Source organism: Mastomys coucha, unplaced genomic scaffold (assembly GCF_008632895.1).
Source record: "Mastomys coucha isolate ucsf_1 unplaced genomic scaffold, UCSF_Mcou_1 pScaffold9, whole genome shotgun sequence".
In the NCBI taxonomy this organism is placed as follows: domain Eukaryota; kingdom Metazoa; phylum Chordata; class Mammalia; order Rodentia; family Muridae; genus Mastomys; species Mastomys coucha.
The window spans coordinates 107,074,207-107,100,394 of record NW_022196915.1 but is presented as its reverse complement, the minus strand read 5'-3'; the positions used below and the strand labels follow the sequence as shown (position 1 = coordinate 107,100,394).

Below are 26,188 nucleotides of genomic sequence, written 5' to 3'. Positions count from 1 at the left end.
CTTAACATTGTATGAAATCCAACATGAAACTCTCCATTTAAGTTGATACCCTCATGCTGATTGCAAAAAATAATGGCATTTCCCATGAGCTTCTGGCATGTCTGACATTTCATATCACCATCTATGCCTATTTCCTGCAGCTTGTCTTTAATGTTATCTCTAGGTTGTAACACACACGAAGCACAATTCTTCAAATTACACATTTTTTCATTTACACTATGACTTAGATTTTAGGAATTGATTATGTTGTTTGGTTCACTGACAGGCTATTTTAAAGAGCAGCTCATTAAAACCTTATCTACTTGATAGCCTTGATCATTAGTATTTTTAATTAGGTCAAGTGCTACATGTTTAAAATCAATGTCTGAATTATACTAAAGATTAAAAACAAACTCACCTCAAAACTAATAGAATAAGTATAGGCAATTTTGATCTCCCCAGAAGCCTTGTTACTTATATCCATGGGGGGTCCAGAGCAGTCTGGTTTATCTATATGGGTATGTTTGAAGCTGTGGGAAGAAACATTTTGGCAAGATAATAAAAAAGTTCAGTTTAGAAAATGAGGTAAAATACAGGTCATAAATTTTCTCTATATTTTACAATGCAGCTAAACATTAAAATCATTAAAATGACATCATTCAAACCACATTACAAAATTGGTCTCAAATCTGACTGTGTGTGTGTGTGTGTGTGCGTGCGCATGTGTGATGGCATGTACATGTATGGAGACTGGGGGACACACTTGGGGAGCCAGGCCTCTCCTTCTATTGTGGGGCAAGAGGCTTGAACTGAGGTTTACTTGGAAAATGTATTTACAGCAGAGCCATCTCCCTGGTCCTCATGTCATACTCTGTAACAAATATTTACATTACAGAAATAACACAATTAGTTACATACTCAACTATAAGCAAAAAATCTGAACCACTGCATTTAAAAGAACACTGAAGCCCACTCCTCTTTTAAGATAGGGTCTCGCCACGTTGTTTTTTTCTGGACTTCAGGTCTGTACTCATGTGACCCTCCTGCTGGGACTACAGGCATACGCCACTGTAACTAGTTAATCTTATGAAAGCAAAGTCCACAGAGAGAGTTTAATTTAATTGTCATCTTAGTATGCCATGTATTTCTTTACCACCAATAATGTGATATGTAGCATGGCTAATTCAGTGGCAAAAAAAAGTCATGGAAAAAATACAACCCACAACCAAAATAGGTTCATTCTCGTCTGTCTGTCTGCCTCCTCCCTCCCTCCTCTCACAACAGGGGTTCTCTGTGTAGCTATGGTTGTCGTGGGAGTCACTAAGTAGATCAGAATGTCCTAGAACTCAGAGATCTGCCTGCCTCTGTGTCCTGAGTGCTGGAAACAGCAGGCTCCACCAGGCCTGGCTCAAAACAGGTATTTTCAAGCAAACACCTTGACAAAAGACTCCCTTGCAAAGTGGCATGGAGACCTTAAAATGACAGGATCAACAGCCACATGGGCCTCTGAGCAGTAGAACTACCTGTCCCCGAAAAGACGTTCTTTCTACTATAAAGGAGACACTGTGCCAACTACTTTGTGCCTACAACAAACCAGAAGGCTGTGAAAATTCCTGAATGGAAAACAAAGCAAAATATAGAAAGGCATGTCGATCTGACCACTTCCCATTACAGAAAAATAATACTACCCTTTCTCTGAACAGCCTGTAAAACCAAACCAAACCAAACCAAACCAAACCAACTTCACACACTGACAGGAGCTTTCACTGTACTCAATCTGCAAATGTCAGGGTTATGATTAAGTAATAAACGACTTAATCTCAAAATACACTTACTCTTTGGACCTAAGTGTTATTTATATTTGTTTATTAGAAGTTGTTGAGGTACATAATCTCACTCTTTAGGGCAGGCTAGCTCAGAATGCGCAATATAACCTAGGCCAGCCTTGTACTCACTGCAATCCTCCTGCCTTAGCCTCCCCAAGTGCTAGGATTATAAGTATAAGCCACCACACCCGGCTGCAATAGGGTTCTGTTTTTTTCTTTGTTTGTTTTTTTAAACCTAGTTGTATATTTACCTTTTTGGTTCAAGTTTAGCAGCCACTAATCTTGCTCCCATAGACCCAGTTTCAACAACATGATAATATATCTTGATGTCAACATGATTGAAGATGTAGAAAGTGTCTCTCTCATGGAAATCTGACTGTGAAACAGAACTTAGTTAAAGACATGACACCAACTACAGGACAATCAAGCAGTGTTTCACAAACTGCTATAGTAACAAATAGACACCTAAATTCAGACGGAATTTAATCGTTCCCCATTACAATGCTAAGTTTCAAGGTTGAAGTCCTCATAAGCCAAAATTAATGCTAAGGTTTTAATTTTTACATAAAATTAATAAATATCTGCTTAAAAGATTAAGTAATATTTTCTAGCTTTTACTTAAAATATATTATATAAAGAAGTTACAATATAAATGTTAAATTGCCCACATTTACACAAACCTTTCTAAAAACTTGTGAAATTGTTCAGGTTTACAAGCAATAACCTAAGCTACTCAAGTGCCTTTGTTCAACTTTCACAAGAGGATTTATGAATTTAAGGGAGATTTATGCTAACTTAGTAGATCACATCTAGTAAGAGAGTAAATCAGGTTGCCTGAGTGTATGGAAACCTTATACTTCCAATATTGGTAATAACAAAAAATACAAAATTAGTGACTATTATATATTGATCTTAATAACAATCCCACATTAATGTCTCTTCTAACATTTTCATCATAAAAGCAGGGCTTCAAAGACAAATAGGTTTGATAAAAAGTGTGTTCTAAAACTTCTGCAATATCAATTTACAAACTTAAGAGATACCCTCTAATGCTCTAGTGTCTACCTGTTCTTAATTAAGATTTATGTATCAGACATTCCTCCTGCAGTGCTCTTCCTACTCTTAGCAGTTTTTCTTACTTTTCCTTAATACTTTATGTCTTCTCTATAACCAGGTTTACAGATGTAACTTTTTACAGATGGCATTTTTATTTTGTATGTGTGGGCACATGTATGGTAGCCCAAGGACAAGCTCAGGGAGTCATCTCCTTTTCCACGTGGGTCCTGGGAACCGAACCCAGGTCATCATGCACCTTTACCTACTAAAACATCACAGTGACCAGGAGTCTAGCTTTTTTTCTTTAAGTAGAAAAATGCTTTAAGTATTTTTAAAAAAATATTTGGTTTTTTTTTTTTTTGAGTGCTCTATGTGCATGTATATCCACATGCCAGAAGAAGGCATCTGGATCCCATTACAGATGGTTGTGAGCCACCATGTGGTTGCTGGAATTGAACTCAGGACTTCTGAAAAAGCAGCCAGTGCTCTTACCTGCTGAGCCATCTCTCCAGCCCCTGAATCTAACTTTTTTTAATTTAAAAAAAAAAAAAAAAAACTTTTAAAAAGACTTATTTTGCATGCCCTTAATCCCAGCACTCAAGAGGGAGAGACAGTTTGAGACCAGCCTGGTCTACACAGAGAGTACCAGGACAGCTAGGGCTGCGTGGTTGAGACCCTGTCTCCAAAACTTAAAAAGAATTATTTTTATTTTTCATTATCTGTATGGGTATATGTCTGTGTAGGATAAGCAACAGGCATGGGACTCTCTTTAGCTATAGGGGTTGTAAACCAGCTGGGAACTGCAGTATAAGCTGTTAACCTCTGAGCCATGGCTTCAGCCCTTAAAATAAAATGAATTTTAGTGTTGTAAGTATATGTGTGCCTTGAGTACCAGTCCTCTTGCAGGACAGAAGAGGACACCAGGTCTCCTGGAACTGGAGTGCTGGGCTTTCGTAAGTCAACTGACATGAGTGCTGGGACTCAGACTCAGGTCCTGTCCACAGCTCTAAAGAGGAGAACTATCCCTCCAGCCCCACAGTGTAGCCTCTGAGTTAGAACAAAGGCTTAGCCCTTAACATAGAACCTACCATAAGAAACTGTAAATCTGCCAGGCAGTGGTGGCGCACGCCTTTAATCCCAGCACTTGGGAGGCAGAGACAGGTGGATTTCTGAGTTCGAGGTCAGCCTGGTCTACAGAGTGAGTTCCAGGACAGCCAGGGCTATCAGAGAAACCCTGTCTCGAAAAACCACACACACACACACACACACACACACACACACACACTGTAAATCTTGAACAAAATCTTAAACTGAACCTGAGTGATTTAATTTCTAGAGTTAAATGTGCACAATATTAATCTAAGTAATGTACTTGAGAGCATCTAACACTCATTCTCTGTAATAGTTCTGTTCAAAGACTAAACTCTCCTTCTGAAAAGCAGTGCAAAGTCTACCACACACTTACACTGATAACACAGGCATCTTTTGCATGGCCTTTATCTGTAATGTAACAGCCAATAGGAAATCCAGGATTACAGAACTTCTGATTGTCTTCAACCTCATAGCACCACGTAACAGGCATATTATCCACAATCCTGTGCATGGGAGTAAAGTCAAGTTAGTGATCAGTAAACTCAGAGGAGAAGCACAGCTTAAATCAGTGTCGTCATTTCTTAAGATGTAAACATCTCTAAATGCCTTAACAGTCCAAAATTCAAAAATGTTTTCATGGAACCCATGATACACTGTAATAAGAATAGAGTTAGTAGAGGTTTTGAAACTACAAATGCATGTAGGAAAGAAGATTTAAAAATTTGCCTGCTGCAGCTGTGAATTTAATGGCATCATCCAGGCACCTGAGTATAATTTTTACCCCCAGCAGAGCCCCTGAAGCTTGAACAGGTGCAAAACAATGTATCTGGTTCCTTAGGCTTTTTAGGTCTAATACAGTAGCTCAACAGACAGCAAAAGAGTACATCTGCAAGATGAAATTTAACTAGAAAGCGAGGAAAAAAGTGGGAATTATAGTATTTTCTGTTAAAACTCAAACCCAAGTGATTTATAAAAGAAACACTGCTATAAAGCAAGAGAACCAAATCTTTCAAAGTTTATAATGAAAAAACATTAAAAGAATAATGAAGTTTGTGGCACTGTGAAATGACATTACAGTCTGAGCATGTGGTCCCTTATGCTTAGAACACACTGCAGGATACAAAATAAAAAAATTAGCCAAAATATACTAGCTGTATTACAGTCATAAGACTACACTCCAGGGCATGTTTTATTTTTTAATTAATGTGTGCCCTAGGAAGCAAAATTATGATTCTATATTCACCCAAGGTGTGTTAATGACCTAATAAAACATGTCTTGTCATATTTAAGTGCTACTTAATAGCACTCTGTGTACAAATTCTAGAATCACCTATACTATTAAGCTGTTTACTATTATACCCAAAAGACATAACATTATAACATTATAAAATACTAGAAACATAAAATAATGTTGTATAAATAATTGAAAAGTTTTGTGGGGTGCTAAATAATCAGTCAGTTGCTTTAGACAGAATGAGTTATAACCAGTTGAGTGTATACAGGCAACATAAATTGTCTTTGTGCTAGCCAACTATAAAGAAAATGCTACATAAAAATTAGAGTGTTAGTTACAATCTAGAAGTTGGAGGCAATTAGAGTTTTAAAAACAAACATTTTACTTATTTGTAATTTATTTAATGCCTTGATGCAATAGCTATTTCAGGTATTAAAATATACTAAACAGAAAGAGAACCCCTTTGAAATAAATGCAAGAAAATTTAAAGAATACCACTTAAAATTACTGCTTTCGTAAATCAGGAAGCAGTATTAAATTTCTAAAAATTCAACCCTAATTCCAATTCATCACAGTGGGTAAGAGTGTGGAAGAAGAATCCAAGGATTACAGTGGGAAGACTGGTCCCAACTTTCTACCAGAAAGAACTCCTTCTAGTGTAGAGGGCACTTTCCCCTCTACATTCCAGGACCTCTGTGACCTGTGACAAACACTGCCAACAATAAAGAAGTTACTTTGCCAATGATTCAGTTATAAATGTTTCTGATTAGACTGAACTAGCCAAAAGTGTAGCAAAACTGAATGAAACTTGGCAATTAAGTCCTCCTGTGTAGTTTTAACACAAGCATATTTATTTATTTAATGTATGAGTGCTCAGCTGCATATACAGCCACCTGCCTGAAGAGGGCATCATATTCCCCATATGATATCCCACACATGGTTGCGAGCCACCATGTGTTTGCTGGGAATTGAACTCAGGACCTCTGGAAGAGCAGGCAGTGAGTGCCTTAACCACTGACTCATCTCAGCAGCAGGCAGGTTTATACTAATGAGGATTTTGCAGTTTTGAAAACTGTACACCACTCTCCTTTGCTGAACTGGTGGGAACTGAGATTAAATGTGCTAGCCCAAGTTATCTTCAGAATCCCTTTCTGCACCATAAGCTGCCAGAGTTCTATGTCATTGAACACTGAGTATGAAGACAACTATAGTTAAGTATGATTTTATTTTTAAAACATTATAAAGAACTCAGTAGTACAGTGCTTGCTCAGCACAACTAAGACCCTATATCCAGTCTCCAGTAATACATGTACACATGCACTCTCAGATTCAGAATCCTAGATAGAAAGCAGAGGGACAGAGTGCATAGGACAGCTGAATGGAGTTCAGATACCAGTGTGGGGATCAAAAACAGGCTCTAGAATGATGGAGCTGCTCCAGCTATGAGTAAGTCAGTCCCAAAGATCTCTAACCCACTTTTAATGGCCCAAGTAAAAATAAAAATTACTCAACTCAAGTAAGAAAACTATTTCCCATTAACCATTCTCTATAATGATGAGAATTTATTGGTTACAATGTTCTGTAGGAAAAGAAAAATCACCACTCACATTATAAAATTCATATAACCATAAAAACAAATGCAACTCTATATACAAAGGCATTGGGTCTGGGAAAATGCCTAACATGTCCTTAAACAAAACAAGCAAACAGAATAAAGTACACAATAATATGTTAGCTTTTGTATTTTCTAACAATGCCTAACCTTTCACATTCACACAAATGCAGAAATCTAAAAACATGCATGACAAACAGTGCTGCCCAGGAGGGGGCAGGACAGAATAAATGGCTGGCCGTGCTAGACAACTCTTATTTGCTAGTTAATATTTTTCTGTACCATTTGAGGGTTTCACAAGCTTAATAATTTAGAAAGTAATCATACCTCCCTAAAGCAGCCTGGTACAAAGCAAGGTACTAAACTCACAGTAAGATTCCTTAAGAATTCAGCACTTTTAAAGATCTTTCAAATTCTGAGAGACACATTTTATTTCTGCCAATTCTGCTTAAAGTCAAGCTATGTAGTATAAACCTTGTGAATTAAAAATACAATCAACTCAGTTTCAGTAAACCCACAAGTGAGAATCAGTGTTTCCAAAAACAGAGAGGCCTGGGGCCCAGGATTAAAGTCTAGAATTACAAGTCTCCAAAGTCCTGTTCATGATGTAGACTTAAAATCATAGTGTTCCCAATTCAATGGCAAAAACTATTTAACAGCACTTTTCCAGTTGACTTTTTAAAGCAGTCATTTGTTTGCAAATGCCTTTACAAACTGCTTAGTAAATTTCACTAATGAATACTTCCTAACTTTATAAACTACCTTAAGTTGATTTTCTTATTGACTTATTCTGGCATTAAAATAGGACCTAGACTAATTGCAAAGATTAGCTAAAGATTTCTAGATACCTTCCTGTATGGACGCTGCTAAGGAATAAATGTCTCTGTTCTCTCTCCTACCTGCAGCACATGAATAGAACCAAGAGCCAATCAACATTCTGCCAAGACTGCACCAAGCACCCTCGTCTCTGCTTCCACTACGTCCAGGACCCAGAGTCTGAACAATCATCAACTGGTAATGTTGCACCATGGTTATAAAACATGAAGTAGATTCAATTAGGAAGAAGATGCTCTTCCTTGCACCATACAAGTGCCCCACGTTAACTACCCAGGACCAGACAAGCACAGCAGCAGGTCCGAGTACAAGAAGCACCTGGCGCAGTCGTCTGCTTTAACACTGCTCTGGCACGAACAGAAGCCGGTTACATTTTTTGTAACCTACAATTTAATCTCTATAGATACTGATCTCTAGAAATTTCATCGTCAAAGCCCCAACCGCTACCCCTCTGTCTCACCAGTGATGCTGATAGTTCAGCAGCATGCTTTTCTTCAGGAAGTCTAGCTTCTGTTTGTCTTCAGCCTTCTCTGTATGGTATGTTTTTGTACACACGAGCTTACAGGTTTCCATCTTATTAAATGTAAACTGTATAAAAAGAAAGCAGAAAGTCCATTAATAATAATTGTGTAAAAAGATACAGGTTCTTTCTAAGGTAACAGGTTAAGTCACCAATAATGGTGATGAACATCTAAAATGCACCACAGCTCGCTCAGTGAGCTGAACCTTCAATTCACTTCTCTACAGTCTCCAATTTTTCTTATCCTAAGGTTTTTTTTGTGTGTTTTGAAAACTTCAATCTATTCATCTTCTACATGTAAGTGTGATCTAGAAGAAAAAGGCAGAACACTTCCCCATAGGTACCTTCTACACTTCTGGAGCTGACGGCTTCTAGTAACAAGGACCCAAGATTTCTGTGCTAGTGTCCAAGTGAACAGGAACCAATCAAATGCCCCTAATGTTCCCTAGAGACTCAGAAGTGACCACAATACCACATTTGAATATCTAAAATCAAAGCAAACATGACCCTCTGCTCAAGTTTAAAGACTGCTAATTTTCAGGATTCTATATATAACAAAGATGAAATTAAAAATTAGTAACCAAACTTTAAAACTAGAGGCTCCTCCAATTTTGAGTCCACACACACACACACACACACACACACACACACACACACACACACACACCATTCACATAATACTTTATAGGTTCATGATTATTTACTGGGAACATTTAAATCTTAATTTTATTTTATTTTATTTATTTATTTATTTTTTTATTTTTTTGGTGTTTTTCGAGACAGGGTTTCTCTGTGTAGCCCTGGCTGTCCTGGAACTCACTCTGTAGACCAGGCTGGCCTCGAACTCAGAAATCCGCCTGCCTCTGCCTCCCAAGTGCTGGGACTAAAGGCGTGCGCCACCACTGCCCGGCTAAATCTTAATTTTAAAACTGTGATTCATGAGCTGGAGAGATGGCTCAGAGGTTAAGAGCACTGTCTGTTCTTCCAGAGGTCCCTAGTTCAATCCCCAGTAACCACATGGTGGCTCACAACCATTTGTAATGGGATACAATGACCTCTTCTGGTGTGTCTGAAGGGATCGACAGTATACTTGCATACATTAAATAAATAAGTCTTTAAAAAAAATTAAAACTGTGATTCACTGGGCTGAGGAGTGAGGAGCAGAGCACACTGCAGAGTGTGTGGGCATGAGGCTCTGCTTCAACATCCAGTACAAAAAAAAAAGACAAAACAAAACAAAATATCTTCATATTTTCAGAAGGCTGTGACATATCAACTATATAAATAAACTATAATAATTTTTAATGCAAAAATCATGTTTTGCTGGGCAGTGGTGGCATGTGCCTTTAATCCCAGGACTCGGGAGGGAGAGGCAGATGGATTTCCTAGTTCGAGGCTAGTCTGTTCTACACAATAAATCCCAGGATAGCCAAGACTACACAGAGAAACCCTGTTTCCAAAAGCAAAACAAAAAATTATGTTTTGTCTCTAAACAGTCCACTTGACTTGCCAGTTTTGATTTGTTTTTGAAACAAGGTCTTACTATGCTGCAGTTTGGCCTCAAATTCAGATTCTTCTAGGCCCCCAAATGCTGGAGTCCGTATGGATGTGTACTAACAGCTGGCTAGTGGCCTACTTCTGTGTGTTTTTATTAACACCCCTTCACCAACTTAGCTGAGGTGAATGTTTAAGTGCAGCCCATTGCTGCCACCTGTCAGCCAACAGTTTAATTTTCACATCACTACCTCCATCTAAAACACAGCAGTGTAGCATTATTTTTAAAACCTGAATAGTAGTAACACAAAAGTACTAGTGTGACAGATGTCCAGCTTAGAGAGGGAGAGAAGGACATTATCTCTGCTAATAGTCATCCACCAGTAACTCTACACCTCAATCTAATAGGTGGGAACTGGACTTAACTGACTCAACATCTGTGCTCAACTATAAAGGAAAATAAAAAAAAAAAAAAACAAAGGAGAAAGTAAGCACATGTGTGCCTCATACGTGTGTGTCTCATACGTGTGCATCACATGAAGCCCATGGGCCAACATCAGACATCCTCTTCTACGGCTCTCCACTTGAGCTCTGAGGCAGGTTGTCAGTGAACCCGGAGCTCACTGGCTCACAGCTCTAGGGTCTCTAGGGTCTCCAGGGTCTCCAGGGTCTCCGGGTCTCCAGGGTCTCCAGGGTCTCCAGGGTCACCAGGGTCTCCAGGGTCTCCAGGGTCTCCAGGGTCTCCAGGTCTCGGGGTCTCCGGGGTCTCCGGGGTCTCCGGGGTCTCCGGGGTCTCCGGGGTCTCCAGGGTTTCCGTGCTCCCCATCGGGATTACAGTTCACGTGGTAATATGTCCAGCTTTTGTGTGGGTGCTGAGGTTCTGAGCTCGAGTCATTATGCTCATGCAGCAAGCACTTTACCAACTGAACCATCCTCCAGGCCTGGTAACAACTGATTATAGAGCAACAGTAACATTCCTCTAATGCTCCCATGTTCTGTGTACTTTACATTCATCAAGGCTCATGTATTCCACCCAATAAATGGGTACGGTTGGCCTTCTCCACATGTTACGAATTAGAAAAATCAAGGCATTAAAGACACAAACCAAAAAATGCCAGTCAGGATATGACCCAAAAGGGCTGAGCTATGGAAACAATGCTCCTCTCCTTACGTTTAGTTAGAAATTCTATATCTGAAATCACTGTTGTGGTGGACTTTTTATTTTTATGTGGATCTCCGTATACCACATGCATGCTCAGACAGGCCAGGTAAAGTGCTGGATCCTCTGGGACTGGCGTTACAGACAGCTGTAAGCTGCCATGTGGGTGCTAAGAATCAACCCCGGGGTCTTCTGAAAGCACGGGAGTATTCTTAACTGCTGAGCTATCTTTCCGGCCCCTAGTACTTAAGTTTTAATAAAAATTTTATAATGTTACTAGCTGGCAAAGAAACCAACCCTCTCTTGTGACACACAAGCTCAATTTTGTCCTATTTTACTTAACTGTACTGTATTGTGTGGTGTATATGCATGCAGAGAGGTGTAGGTGTGCCCACGTGCATGTATGTGGTGAGCAGGAGGTGTCATGTTCTATCACTCTCCATATTATAAAATACATATCTTTAGTTTTATTGTATGTCCACGTGCCAAATGTGTACAAGTACCACAACAGCCAGAAGAGGGCATGAGATGTCCCAAATTTACTCTTCTGCTCACTCCACTTCTGTTGTATCTGCCTCAGGAAATGAAAACCCCAGTCTATATCATATTCCTTAGCTAATTCTTTCCGCTTTACTTTAAAAAAAAAAAATCAAGCTGATTCTAAGAGTCCAACTACGCCACAATCTCCTCCCTAAGGTCTAAACCACCATCAAACCCTATCTGGATGGCTGTGAAATATCCTGACTGGGTTTTCTCCTTATACCTTTCAGTCTGTTCTCAACACCTCAACAGTGAGTGACCATAAGAGCCGAGCTGATTCAACAATCTCCAATCTTGCTTAAAGGGCCTCAAGTATGCTGCAAGTGCTCTACCATTCAACTGTGCTTTCTCTTGTGACAGCCAGCTACTCTTGCTCTCATCTCTCACCCGTCTCTATAACTCCCTTGCTCAGGCTGTACTCCTTTATCTCTGTACCTTGGTGAGTCCACACCTGGGGACTTGGCATCTGCTGTCTGCCTCCATACCTTCCCTAGGCACTTGAATGGCTTACTCGCTCACTTATTTTTAAGTGAGAATACAAATTCAAATGTCACCTTCTCAGAGAGACTCTTTAATTTATATTTTTAATGTCACCTCCCAGTAAGTCTTATCTAAAATGACAAACTCTCTGTCCACATTGTTTTACTTTTGGGAATTCTTTCCCAAGTAACTGACAGACTGTACTCTTTAGTTATCTCCAGTCTCCTCCTTGCCATCAAAACCAAAGAGCCACAAAGGCCAAGGATTTCTTTTGTCCTGTCCACTGTTATATTCTCCATCCGTAACAGTGCCTGGGGCACACAATAAGTAGCCAACCCACAAATGTTAACCCAGTGAATGGATGCATCAGTGAGTGTTTATACGAACATGAGGTTTTTACGATCCGCACAGTCTTAAGCTGCACTTTTCCTGACCTAAACAGATGTCACAGAAAAAGGTGACAAAGCAGCCCTCAGATGGGAATGTCTTCTGCTGCTGGTTATCACTATTCCTTTACTACATATTTAAATAAAGTAAAAATATCTGAAAATAAAACGCTAAAGAGTCAAAAGGAAATTAAAGTATATTGTCTAACCAGGCAGTGGTGGTGCACACCTTTAATGCTGGCACTTGGGAGGCAGATGTAAGTGTATCTCTAAGCCCAAGGCCAGCCTGGGTGAGTTCCAAACTCACCTACAGACGTGAATTCCAAAGTGGCCAGGGCTACACAGAGAAACTCTGTCTTGAAAAAATAAAAAAACAAGGGGCTAGAGAGACGGCTCAGTGGTTAAGAGCACTGACTGCTCTTCCACAGGTCCTGAGTTCAATTCCCAGCAACCACATGGTGGCTCAAACCATCCATAATGAGATCTGATGTCCTTTTCTGGAGACAGCTACAATGTACTTACATATAATAAATAAATAAATCTTAAAATAAGATAACAAAAGAAAAGAGGGCGGGTAGGTTATAGCTCATCTTTAAAAATAAATTCAGACTTCCTAATCAAAGCTTCATTCCAAAGTAACATAACCCATAAGTCTGAAAAATCATTTATGGCTGGTTTAGAAAGAAAACTCTCATTGATGGCTTGATACCATGTTTTCATATGCTGTAGTCTTCAAGAATCTGTTTAAATTGGAAATTGAAGAATTTAACCCTTTTGGTCTGGAGGACAGGACAACCTGGGCCTGCCTCAGCATCCCCACAGACATATGTGCCACCATGCTCTGCTTAACACAGACCTTGACCCTAAGTTTCTGTAGAATGTGAAGAGTGCTGGGTGCTCACCCTTCTCTACTTAAGAGTCCTTCTGCTCAACTCCCAGGACAAGAGACTCAATCTAAAATTCCTAGGACCCAAGGGTCTTACATATATTTAGAAATGTCAAGAATGAGCTCCTACCACAGACAGGAACTGGTTTTTCCCAAATTACTGTTGTACCAAAGGCTGTCTGTCCCTGGCAGAGAAGCAGAGATCTGCCTGTCTGCCTGCCTCTGCTGGGATTAAAGGCATGAGCCACATCTGCCAGGCTCTTTCCACTTTCTAAAGGCCAGCACTAAGTAAACAGAGATACCATGTTAATATTTAAGTTGTCTGTCTAATTTCATAGTTATGCCTGACAACACCATCCACTATAAATGAATGCAATATCATCAAAGTAATCTCTCAAACTCATAACAGAGAATTGTTGCTTGATGTTCCCCATACAGACACGCTAAATTCTTCCCCAGTAACTTCATTTCCAAAGGTCTTCAACTGTCTTTCAAAATAATTTATAACTGTTATTTTTTTAGAACAGAGAAGGCTCAGTGGGTGACAGCACTGGCTGCTCTTTGAGAGGACCCAGGTTTGGTTCCCAGCATCCACATGGTACCTCACAACCATCTGTAACCAGTTCCAGAGAACCCAATGCCATTTTCTGGCCCCATAGTCACTGCACAAACATGGTACAGACATATATGTAAGCAAAAACACCCATATACTTAAAATAAAGATAAACAAACCATTTAAAAAAACTGTAGTGGATTAAATTTATACAGTGTTTATATCTTTCTGCCCCCGAGGCTTCACAGAATAGGTTCTGAATGGAGGGGGAGTGAGATGGCTACTGGAAAAAATGCAGGTCCAGGGATTAGCTGGATGGATGCTCCATGTAACCAAGTGCCAAGAGGACGGAAGTGCCTGGTGAGAAGAAGGTCAGGCTGCTAAGGAAGAGTCTACACCACCGAAAGAAGAATGGGAAGCCAGGAGAGGCAGCTGCGGGTCAAATGACAGCCATCACAGGAAAAGTTCTAGTAGGGTCAGATGCCCAAGGAAGCAGAGAAGGAATAATGCAAAGTACAGAATACATTAAAATAAAAGTGTGTGTATATGTGTGATACATATATAAACACACTAAATGAGTAACAATCTAATTGTATTTATATCAACTTGTATGTGTGTACAAATCTTCAAGAAATGTTAAAAAAAAACCAAGTAGAACTAAGGGAGAAGAGAGACTTACTTTTCATTTTATAGTCTTCCACACCACAAAATTATTTATACAGTTATGTGTTATAATTATAAATGTCTTAATTTTTCTGAAAGAGGTCTACTACTCTTTGTACAATAGAAGAGCACATATAAAATGACCAGAGGATTGCTCAATATGGGAGAATAAGTTTAAAAGATCAAAGCTTAAAAAGGGAGATAATTACGGGAAATGATGAAGTACATATATCGAGGAGAATATCTGACATTGTGTGCAGTTTCATTTAACTTGTGTCCTAAAAAATGTATGTGATGTTTCAAATATTCTTTTTGTTTTTGAGGCATGGTCAGGTCGTTTGAGGTTTTGTCTCAGGTCGTTCAGGCTGGCTTCCGACTCATTAAGTAGCTGAGGATATCCGCTTCCTGCCCTCAATCCTAAGTGTTGGGGTTACAGGCCTGTGTTACCATGCTTGGTTTTGTGGTGCTGAGGGCAGATTCCAGGCCATTGTACATGGTTTAAAAAAAAAAAAAAAAAAAAAAAAAAAAAAAAAAAAAAAAAAAAAGAAAGAAAGAAAAAAAAAAGCACTGTACCAAATAGGCTATAAGACTAAAAGTAAAATGAAAATTAAAAATCTCTTCAAACTACCAACAGAGCAACCCAGGCAACGTTGCCCTTGGGAATCAAGGAAATATAAAGACAATGTTCAGAAAGAGAAGGAGACAGACAAAGGGTAACAGAGACAGCCTTCCATGACTGGAAACTAGTGTGAGGCATGCTGCACAGTAGACAGAGGCTCCACACTGTGCATCACAACACTAGTGCAGACCTATCAATGACATGCTATCAAAAGAAGAACGGTCTTTCTAAACCAAGGCTTTAAGAAACTACTACTGGGGGTTGGAGACATGGCTCAGTGGTTAAGGGCACTGACTGCTTTCCTAGAGGACCAGGGTTGATTCCCAGAACCAACATGGAGTTCACAATCTCCTGTAACTTCAATTCTAAGAGATCTCTATGGGCAGTAGGCACACAAGTGGTGCACAGACATACATGCAGAGAAAAAACCCTTACACATAAAATAAACTTTAAATATATGCATACATACACACACACACATATATACATATACACACATACCAACAGACAGGAAGGAAGGGAAGAAGGAAAAAAAGGAAGTTATTCATGGCTGCAAACCAAAGCAATTGCTCCTTACCTGTGAGATCCAAATTATCTGTGACAGTTCTCAAACAAGAAAAAGGAAACCTCCAAAGCTATGAGTAAGACATTTTTAATTAACACCAAATACAAACCTTATACGGTGAGGGTTCGATTCTTTCCCCAAATAATACTTGACCAAGATTTTCAGATGGGCGTTTTCCTTCTGATGCTTGGCAAAAATCAAACCTGCAGACAGAACATTAACATTGAGACAGAGAAAGAACAGTGAGGTAAGCAGCACTGGCCAATCCTGAAAGACTCCTTTTTAGCAGCTCTTTACTGAGGAATGTGCTTGTATTTAAGTCTCAAGTAGCACAGTTCCCACCCACAGAAATATTCTACATTTCATATATAAGCCTTTTAAAAATCTGCATATTCTATCTTATTCTTGTGAAGTTTAATTATACATTATATGGCACATTATAATATATATCATGTAACTACATATTATCATATAACTGTGTATAAAATATATAATCATATAACTACATATAATATATACTATATATGTTATAATATATCTTTATTCTTCAGGCTTTTTTTCCCCCCAGGATTAATCTTTTGTTGTAACTTCTTTTTTATTTATTTATTTATTTATTTATTTATTTTTAAGATTTATTTATCATTATAAATAAATACACTGTAGCTGTCTTCAGATACACCAGAAGAGGGCATCAGAACTCGTTATGGATGGTTGTGAGCCACCATGTGGTTGCTGGGATTTGAACTCAGGACCTTCAGAAGAGCAGTCAGTGCTCTTAACTGTTGAGCCATCTCTCCAGCCCTTGTTGTAACTTCTTAATTCAAATCTTTCCATAGGGTAACATTTCCAGAAGATGTATCAATCTTATACCTGCCTCACCCAGATTCAGCGCCCACCCATTCTTTCACTATGAGAACTCAGATGGATGGAAAAGCACATCAGAATCCTACAATTCTCTTCTATAATTTTTATGTATTACAAGTTAGCTTTAGTGAAATTTGGTTTCATTATGATCACTCAACTCAATTTTGTCACAGAAAATTATAGGGCATTCATTAAGAACTAACATGGGGAGTATGTGAGTATAATGGCCACAGGATAGTGAGATTCTTAAGAGGAAGGTGAATTTCAAAAATTACAAAACACTCCCAAACATGGATCAGATCCAGAATTTTCCTAACATGAACAAAGATTCAAGTAGACATGAATCTTACCAAAGCCCTGTATTAGGCTGACAACTCGGAGCTTTTGTACTCCTTTCTTATATATACTTAGGCAGAGAGGTTCTTATGGGGTAATATCTTTTGTATATACTTTTTTGTATAGCAAACATTTCCCTTTAAAACTCTCTGAGCTATGGAGAAATAAATCAACTATAATCTAGGAACTATGTAACAACTAATATGGAACACAGAAGTTAAATGATTACAGGTTTGTTCCACACCTTGGAAGGCCAAAAGGCATGGCTCAATAGGTAGTGTTTGCTGCAGAGGCTGACAGCTCAGTGCAGTGAGCCAAGCCATGTGACGGTGGAAGGAGACCACTGACTCCACAGACACACCTCATATACAGACAGCAATAACAAAACCTTTAAAACTGTGGAAATGCAATGCTTACAAATAAGCCATCAGTAGACAACCATTGCACCTGACCCTTACAAAGGAGGCTGACGGGAAAGGTGAGGCCACTGTGGAGAAGCACAACACGCTAACTGTTGTTTAAAAGAAAACTATACAGGATGGTTACACACATTCAAATATTTGTGTGTAAAAAAAAGTGCCTCAGGCAAAATAAAGGTTCTTTCTGGGGACATCACAAAGGACAATTCTTTTAAAATGTATAGAAGAGGCTGGAAAGATGGCTCAGCTTTTTATCTGGACCAGGGTTCAAGTCCCACCACCCATACGGCAGCTTACAACCATCTTTAACTCCAGTTCCAGGGCATCTGATGCCCTCCTTCTGCCCCAAAGCAAGGCATCTGTGTGGTGACAGACATTCAGGCAGGTAAAACACCCACATACATAAATGAAAATTTATAAAGAACAAAATTATATTTTTATGGTCAGATAAAAAAGGAAAATCATGTTTCTTTGATGTATCTGTTATACTGTAAAGCAACATAAAAAGCGCCTATTTTTTCCACCACAATTTGCATTTGTATGCATATGTGCTGATACCCATGGAGGCCTCAAGATGTAGGATCCTCTACAACTAGAGTTCGGGTCCTCTGAAAGAGCAGCGCGTGCTCTGAACCACTAAGCCATCATGTGATGCTGAGAACTGAGTGTGGGTCCTCTGAAAGAGCAGCCTGTGCTCTGAACCACTAAGCCATCTCTTCAGGGCTAAAGTAAAAGCCTGTCTCCATCACCTCTACCCAAATATTCAGGCCCTGTGCATTTAGGAAATGAATAAAGTTCTACACACAAAATTCTGATGATCCACATAAATATTTATATAAAATAAGCTGGAAAACTTACGCTGTATATTCATAAGGAAGAACAGATTCCACTGAATCAAGCCGGTTAACAAACAATTCTATCTCAGCCTGAAATGAGGAAGCACAGGATTAGAACATGAACCCTGAAGACAGACATAAATCATGCTTGCAACTGAAGAAAACGCTACATGCTTGAACCATTAAACTATTCTTTAACAAATATGTTCAATTAACAAATTATATGCATTTAAAACATTGCATTTTACAGATGCAAATGACTCCAATATTACTAATGTTTTTGAAATTCTAAATTTTCTAAAATATTAAATATTTTAAAAAGCAATTTTATTGACTTGTTTTTAAAAGTCTTATTTCCAAATTCAGTATGTCACTCTATACCACAATAATTTCTATTTTAAGGGATGAAGAAGGTTAAGAGGGTGTACTGCTCTTATATTGGGACAGAGTTCAGTTTCCAGCACCCCTGCTAGTTCAGCACACAGCCACCTTTATCTCCAGCTCTAGATTAGATGCTCTCTTCTGGCCTGAGGATGAGCACACACACGTGCACACACACACACGCACACGCGTGCACACACATACACATACATACACACACACAAAGACAAAATACATATCTTATAGAATATTGTCTGTTCCAGGACAACCAAAGCAAGAGAGACCTTATCTTGATAAATAAATACACATTTTTTAAAAAGTTATTTTGCTGAGCAGTATTGGCCCACACCTTTAATCTCAGCAATCCAGTGGATCTCTATAAGTTCAAGGCTAGCCTGATCTACAATCAACCACACTGTGAGTGGTTGCTTATGTGCACTCTTAAGCAGCCAAGAGGACCACATGGCCTAACTTTGGAGAGCAGTCGTGATCAATTTGAGAATGGCACACTACAACTAGTAACAGAAGACATTTACCAGGATGAGACACATTTCTCCTTATCTACAAAACGATGGTAATATTTATCTTGTAGAGCTATGTTAGACTACTAGTTACCATTTATAAGTATTCTGAACAATGCCTAACTGCTAAAATACAGGAAAAAGATTGATATAACAGGAAGAGGCTAGTAAGATTACTGTGTTCATCCACTAAACTCCTGAAGATAGTGTGATCCTTTGTAAACAGCTCCACAGGCAAACTGTATAGTTCTACTTAAGGGGGGGGGGGAGCCTTTAATCACAGCACTCAGGAGAGAGGGGCAGGTCAAGCAGACCTCTGTAAGTTTGAGGCTAGTTTGGTCTACAAAGTAAGTTCCAGGACAGCCAGGGCTACACAAAGAAACCTTGTGTGTGTGGGGTGGGAAGGTGGGGGATGCAGTACTGTCTACAACACTAAAAAAATTATGTAAAAATCTTTTTACATAAAATATACCACAGATGACAGGGCATTTCAGCATCACAGAATGTTTGAGTAATTAAGGACAAATATATGCAACCACTATAAAGGCAAAGCTTCTAGCTGATGACTTATTCAGTCAAAATAATTTCACTACCACTGTTGTGAAGACACATCCAAATTCAAATTCTACTAACATCTAGTACAGAAAAGGAGGTGGTTTTCACCTCTACATTTCTCCTGAGGAATGAGTTACTATATTCTATATGACTTTCTATGTTTTCAGTTTCAAAATCTGCAACTCTACGTTGCTATGACATAATGCAAGCCTCTTGTTTTGGGAAGCGAAGATACCAAGGCTTCAATCCTAACTCTGACCCAAGCTGGGAGTCTTAGCAGGTTCCTTTCTCCCTTGCTAAGGTTTTCTTATCTGAAAAATGAAAATGATAATTCCAGTTCCTAGCAGTTTTTGAGGAGCTTCGGCAGTGGTATGTCCAAGGTGAAAGCTAAGTGCTACTTAGTGTGCAACACTGTCCAACAGAACTTTAACGAAAGACATCCTTCATCTGCATTCTTGGATACAGCATCCTCTCTAGGCCATCGGAAGCTATTGGGCACCTAAACTGTACTAGCCACTTATTCAGCATTGCCAAAAACCTGATTCTTAACTTGTATTTAATTTAAATGGTCACAGGAGGCCAATGGCTCTGAATTGGACAGAAAAGTAATAGAACACCATGCTATGCTGCCTGGTGCCATATAAATAATCTCTCTGTATACTTAACATTTTTACTCCAGTCACTACATCTTTTCTGTTCCAGAAAAAACAACTCATTTTATTAGCCCATCCCAGAAGTTGCAAACTTTTCCTATAAAGAGACAGTGAATAGTTTAGGTCCTGTGGGGACACACTGGCTCTATCCTTATAGTGTAAAAGCAGTCTAAACAACTGGTAACTGAGGACATGCCTACAGTCCAGTAAGCTGAACAATTACTGTGGGCTCTAAAGTAAATAAATAAAAATCAGATATTCATGTGATCGTCAATCATTACTAAGTAATACTACTCTTTCCTCCTCAACCACCTAAAGCCATACAAACGATCTGTATCTTGAGAGCCCTCCTAGTCTACCTGTAAGCCTCGTTTTTAGACTGCTAAATGTTCAGGTTCCGGCACCACCATATCCAGCTCTTCATTCCCATGTTATCACCTCTGGTGTCTTTGGAGTAATAACCCTTGAGAACTGAAACACTGGAATCTTTCCAATTACCTATCTTTATCATGCCAGTTGGTTTTCTTGGAATTTTACTAAACTCTTACATGTTCTTGACAGATGTGTTATCAAGCAGAACTATAGCAAAATTCAAGGTTCAAACGCCAAAGTGTCCTAGAATTACAGAATGCCAATGTTACTTTTCAGTAGCCTCTTTGTTCCTGTTTATAAATTTTCTCTCCTGTGTGCTAAAACCTAAAGCTAAGTGCTCATCCTCAAGTATACATTGTTTCTTTTCGAATATTCTTCCTAAATATGCCTAAGACCAAATTAATTTATTTAGTCCAGTAAACGTAACAGACTTAATTTTGCTCTCTCCTATAACTACTGTTTTTATTTTTGGAACAGGATCCCAAGTAGCCTAGGTTGGACTTGACCTGCCTGTACAGCCAAGGATGATGACCTTGAACTCCCAATCCTCCTGCTCCCCTCCCAGATGCTGGGATCACAGGTGTACAACACCATGCCAGACCTCCCCCATGTAATGTTCAAAAAGCTCCTGAAATTGTATACCTGCTAGGATTACATTTATTACAAATCTAATACCACCAACTGGCTATAATATTTCATATGTTCTCTTGGTTACATTTAACACACTAATTATCATCAGATATCAGTCCTGGGGTCCACAGAAAAAAATACCTACTATCCTACAGCTACCCACTCCCTTAAGCTAGCCCATACCTGTCTTTAAGTTCCAATTTAAAACCTTAGAAATCAAGCTCACTAGCTCCTTCTTCCTCTAAAACTGTATTTTTACCCTGAGTTAAGATCTCACTATGGAGCCAAAGCTGACCCAGAACTCCCAATCCCCCTACCTCTGCCTCAGAAGTACTAGGATCCCAGACAAGTATCATACCCCTGGCTTAGAGTTGGTCTTTAACTAATTCTAACAGCCAGGAAAGCCTCTTTCCTTGAAACCATGCTAGCCTTCTGTTTCTTAGTCATTTAAACCAACTGTTGCCACTCACTCTATCTTAATGTGCTGTTCACTAAGCTTCACACCACTTTTTGTCGCAATCTCAAAAATTATTTGCACTTTATTAATTTTTGCTAAGCTTGCATCTGTCATTTAATCTAATTATCAAACCCTCCACTAAGTTTACCTTATCTGTAATCTGCTCCTAACCTAGCAAAGTAGCCTCGAATTCTACATGTAGAAAAGATGTTACCAATGCCTTCAGCAGTATGTGTTAGTTCTGCTTTGTGATACAAAATAATGTAATTATCAACAGCTTTCCATGTCCAAAATGTCCAAAAACTGTATTCCTCACAAATCTTCCACCTGAAAACAAGGTCCATTGTAATGTATATAGCACATGCATAAGGAGCTGAGTTCCAGTTCCTAGAACGCACACTGGTGTCACACAACTGCCTATAAAGCAAGTTCCAGATGATCTGATGCCTCTTCAGGTACCCATGGCACATACTCACACATAAATAAAAAATTAAATCACATAAATAAAAATTAAAAATTAAATAAAAAAAACTAAAAAGACAATACTGTTAGGTTCACTTCAGATTTTAAGTCTATCTTCAGCAATTAAATAACCTTAATTGTAAAGACTAGATGAGCCAACAATAAGAAAAGAAAATGGTATATACAGAAGATGGTCTATAACCGGCATGCAATTATAAATTAAATAAATCAATATGTATACTTGTTGTGTGTTAGCGTACAGAAGCTGGGCATTCTTGAATTTGGATAAACACTACTATATGGCTAACCCTTAGGGTTTTTGCCAGAGGTCCCCTTTCCTCCTTCAGAGCAGTAGAACAGCACTGACTGTGCATGCTAGGTCACTGCTGCTGTACAGTCAGCGATCCCACCTCAGCTCCTCAGCTGAAAGCAGGGTTTCTTAAACTTCTCTGCTTGTGACTATAGCTAGGAAAATTATACAATACTGAGTAGTGAATATAGAAAATAAGTATAGAAGTCAAACATTTAAAACAATTATTTGGTATAATTATGTCAATTACTGAAAATGAAAGCAAATTTGCATACTCATAAGTAGAGGTGCTGATCATTTTTAATATTAAAAAAAAATCTCCTGAGGGCTGGAGAAACGGCTCAGAGGTTAAGAGCACTGGTTTACAAAGATCTCTAATTTCTTTTTTAAAAAACATTATCTATTTTTATTTATATGAGTACACTGTAGCTGTCTTCAGACACACACCAGAATGCATCAGATCCCATTACGGATGGTTGTGAGCCACCATGTGGTTGCTGGGAATTAAACTCAGGACTTCTGTTAAGAGCAGCCAGTGCTTTTAACCATCGGCTGAGCCATCTCTCCAGCCCGATCTCTAACTTCTGTTCCAGAGGAATCCAATACCCTCTTTTGGCCTCTGTAGGCACTACATGAAATATGTTAGGGGAAGCTACTGAGTCTCTGTGGGGTTTAATTTCCTTTTTATCAAAACAGCAAGCACTATAATGAGTGATGTTTAAGCAATAGGGGAAGGGTGGGGTGAATATGATGAAAATATATACACAAATGAAAATGTCACCTATATTATATACAAGTATGAAAAGCCTGTTGCGCTCAGGTGTGGTGGTACACACCTTTAATGCCAGTGCTTAGGCGTTTTTGTTTGGAAGGCAGAGGCCTGCTTTATGACTTAGAGGCATAGGTTCTACACAGCTAGCTAGCTTCAGACCAGTCAGTGCTACATCATGAGACCCTGTCTCAAAAAAGAGAAGTAAAGGCCATTGTTAAATGTAATTAACATATGCTAATAAAACCCATAAAAGTGTTATGAACCTTTTCTTGAGACAGAGTCTCATGCATCCCAAACTGCTCCTCAACTCACTGTTCAGCTGAGGATTACTTTGAACTCCTGATCCTGCCCCTAAAGTGCTGAGATTACACTTGTATGACAAACCTGGCCTGGTATTTGATTTCTTTTATGGTCATCATCATCTGCTCTAATCATCTTCATCTAAGCGTCTGTACTCGAAGGTTAAGTCCATCTTCTTCTGAACATATGTCTTCAACAGAGATGGCCAACTCTAAAGTGGGGTGTCTGCAGATGGGCTTACTTCTCACCTCACTTTCAAACTGTCTCTGCCTATGTTAACACAAGCACACACACACACACAAAACCCTGAACATTAAACATTTTAAGTTACAGAATCTTAAATCACTTAGACAAAGCAGGACTGAGTATAATAATCTCATACTAAGAAATTTGTACGGCAATTTGTGTGCCTCCCAAGGCACAAGTCAAGCATGTGAACACAAGGGCTTTTGCTTAACCATGATTATCTGGTTCAGTACATTGATCCCAAATGCCAAGGGCTGCTTTTATTTATTAGACCTATGTAAGACCAGCAAATGTTTACCTCAAGAACACACTTTCAGGAGCTGTGCTGAGAACTGGGTCCCTTTTCTGGTATTTTATCTTCAAAATAGAGAGGGAGAGAAAGAAAATGTATCCAAGAAGAAAAATGGGACCAAACATGTAAGCTTTCCTATAAAGCACAGATGGCTCTATTCTTGCATAAGTAAATCTATTAATCACTGAAAAAATTTTGTACAGCAGGTTTTTTATCTAATAGAGTTCAGGGGTATCCCTTCTAAATCCTTCATCCAAGAGCATGTTTTTATTCTGTTATAATCAGTCTCAGCTGTGGTCAGACTGTTTTACTGTGGGTTTCCTCTATGAATGAGGATGCTAGCTTCTTTTATTCTGCTTTCTCTCCATGGCATCCCATCTGCCCCACCTAACACCTACAATGAGGAAATGGCCGAGAGGAGACACACAACTCTATACAAGGGCAGTCATAAAGGGTCTAACATACAACAGAACAGATACAAAGAGGAAAGCTACAGAGGACCCCACTGTCTAATATTAGAGACATCTACAAAGAGACCAACTTGAGGAAGTCTTAATGCAGATAGGATATGAAAAAAATCTTAGTAGGAAGTTGTTAAATAGGAACCCATATTACAATAAAAGGTAGGAGTGTTTTATTGCTCACAGGAGGTGATCTATTTATTCAGGACTCTCTCATAGTTTTGAAAAATAAAGTTCCAACTTTAGACTGTATTGAAGAACAGAACATACACCTGACCAATTGAGGTGGGTGTAATGGCCTACACTTGTAATCTAGCACTTAGGCTGAGAAAATCAGGAGTTTTAGGCCAGCCTCATACACTGGAATGAGGACAACTTGGACAAGACCCTGTCTAAAAACACTCCCAATAGAAAAACAAAAACTTGACTATATCAAAATTCTTTACATAGACACAAACTTTTCTGGGGCTAACATCAATTCTGGAAGTTTTGGTTCCCAGGAGGCAGAGTAGCAAAGTAGGAAAATGCACAGTAGTGAGGAGCCAGAGCTGTGGAGTCCAGGCAGTCCTGGGCTCATCTGCTTCTTAGCTCAGCTCTTACTGTCTCTGGGAACTTGAGGCAGTCAAGTCACTAAATCATACTGAGCTTCCATTTCCCACTGGTCAGCAGGCCTGAAAGAGGACCACAGGGAAAAAAATCTTCACTAGGTTCCTCCCTTTGTGGAGACCGAAGTTTCTTCTTTCTTTTTAAAAAAAGTAGCCCTGAATGGTCTAGAACATTGCTATGTAGGCAGAACAGGCTAGTTTCAAACTCAGAACTCTGCCTCTCCTCCCAAATGCTGGGTGGGGGTTAAAGCAGTGCCTCTCCATGCCCAGCTGCATATTTAATCTTAATGGCAACAGAGAATGCCTGGTTGCCACAAGGAACCAGAAAACGTACTGAAAAGCCTGCAAGGTTTGGGAAACAGGTTATTTAAGGAACCTGGTGTAAGGCTGGCAGAATAGGCCAGCCAGTTCCAACAGAACCTGGGGCTATACTTGTAGGTTTATTCTACTGTGATGTGTGGTGTACACACACACCTGTGACTTTGTTCCATGGTTCTAGTTATACCTTTGGAAGAAGAACTAGTAGAATGTCTATTGTGGTAAAGTGAGTCTTCCCAAGGCCAATCCTCAAGCACCATCATCTACACTGTTAGGTTTCCAGATGGCAAGAATCCAAGCTTTTATTCTAGAGAAAACTACGAAGGTATGAAACTAAATACCAGTTAATTAGGATTAGTCACTTATAATAAACACAGTTATGTTAACTTTTCTTTTAGTACTTCAAAGTCTTCATACTACTTCCAGTCATACAGTGTTAGAGACTCATTCATTCTGCATCTGTTCAGAACAGCACACAGCTTGCTTGCTTAAATTTGACTCAGTCGATGTTTGAAGGCAACTGCTCCTAAAATAACACACACAATTTACAAAAAGCTTCTAAAAATAACTACCAGGAAAGGCAGGTGACTGAGTAAGCTGTCACTTTGTCATGGTTGCCCAGCTAATGCATCTGAGTCTCGCTGTCTGTCATAAGCCACTAGGGGGTAGAGTTGGTCATTTTTCTTTACAGCACAACAAAGGCAATCTCAAATTTCATCTCTCCGTCCTCCCCACTCCCCTCATATTTGTGTGAATATGTACATGCCATATGTGTGTGTGGAGGTCAAAGGATACCTTTTGTGGGTAGGTTCTCTCCGTCATGTGGGTCCCAAAGACTGAACTCAGATTGTCAACTTGTTGGCAAGTATCTTTTGTTTTGTTCTGTTTTTTTTTTTTTTT

The 26,188-nt window shown here is 39.1% G+C and overlaps 1 protein-coding gene across 1 annotated transcript in view; it reads right to left on the bottom strand.

Annotated features, from left to right (window-relative positions):
• Positions 1 to 26,188, bottom strand: part of Tm9sf2 (transmembrane 9 superfamily member 2) — a 49,977-nt gene that overhangs the window by 18,902 nt on the left and 4,887 nt on the right. The window contains exons 2-7 of the mRNA XM_031362979.1: positions 17,976 to 18,043; positions 15,608 to 15,701; positions 8,094 to 8,221; positions 4,327 to 4,456; positions 2,057 to 2,181; positions 398 to 509 (exon numbers count right to left, since the gene is read on the bottom strand). Coding sequence (XP_031218839.1) covers positions 398 to 509; positions 2,057 to 2,181; positions 4,327 to 4,456; positions 8,094 to 8,221; positions 15,608 to 15,701; positions 17,976 to 18,043 — 657 coding nt within the window. The remainder of the gene's footprint in view (positions 1 to 397; positions 510 to 2,056; positions 2,182 to 4,326; positions 4,457 to 8,093; positions 8,222 to 15,607; positions 15,702 to 17,975; positions 18,044 to 26,188) is intronic.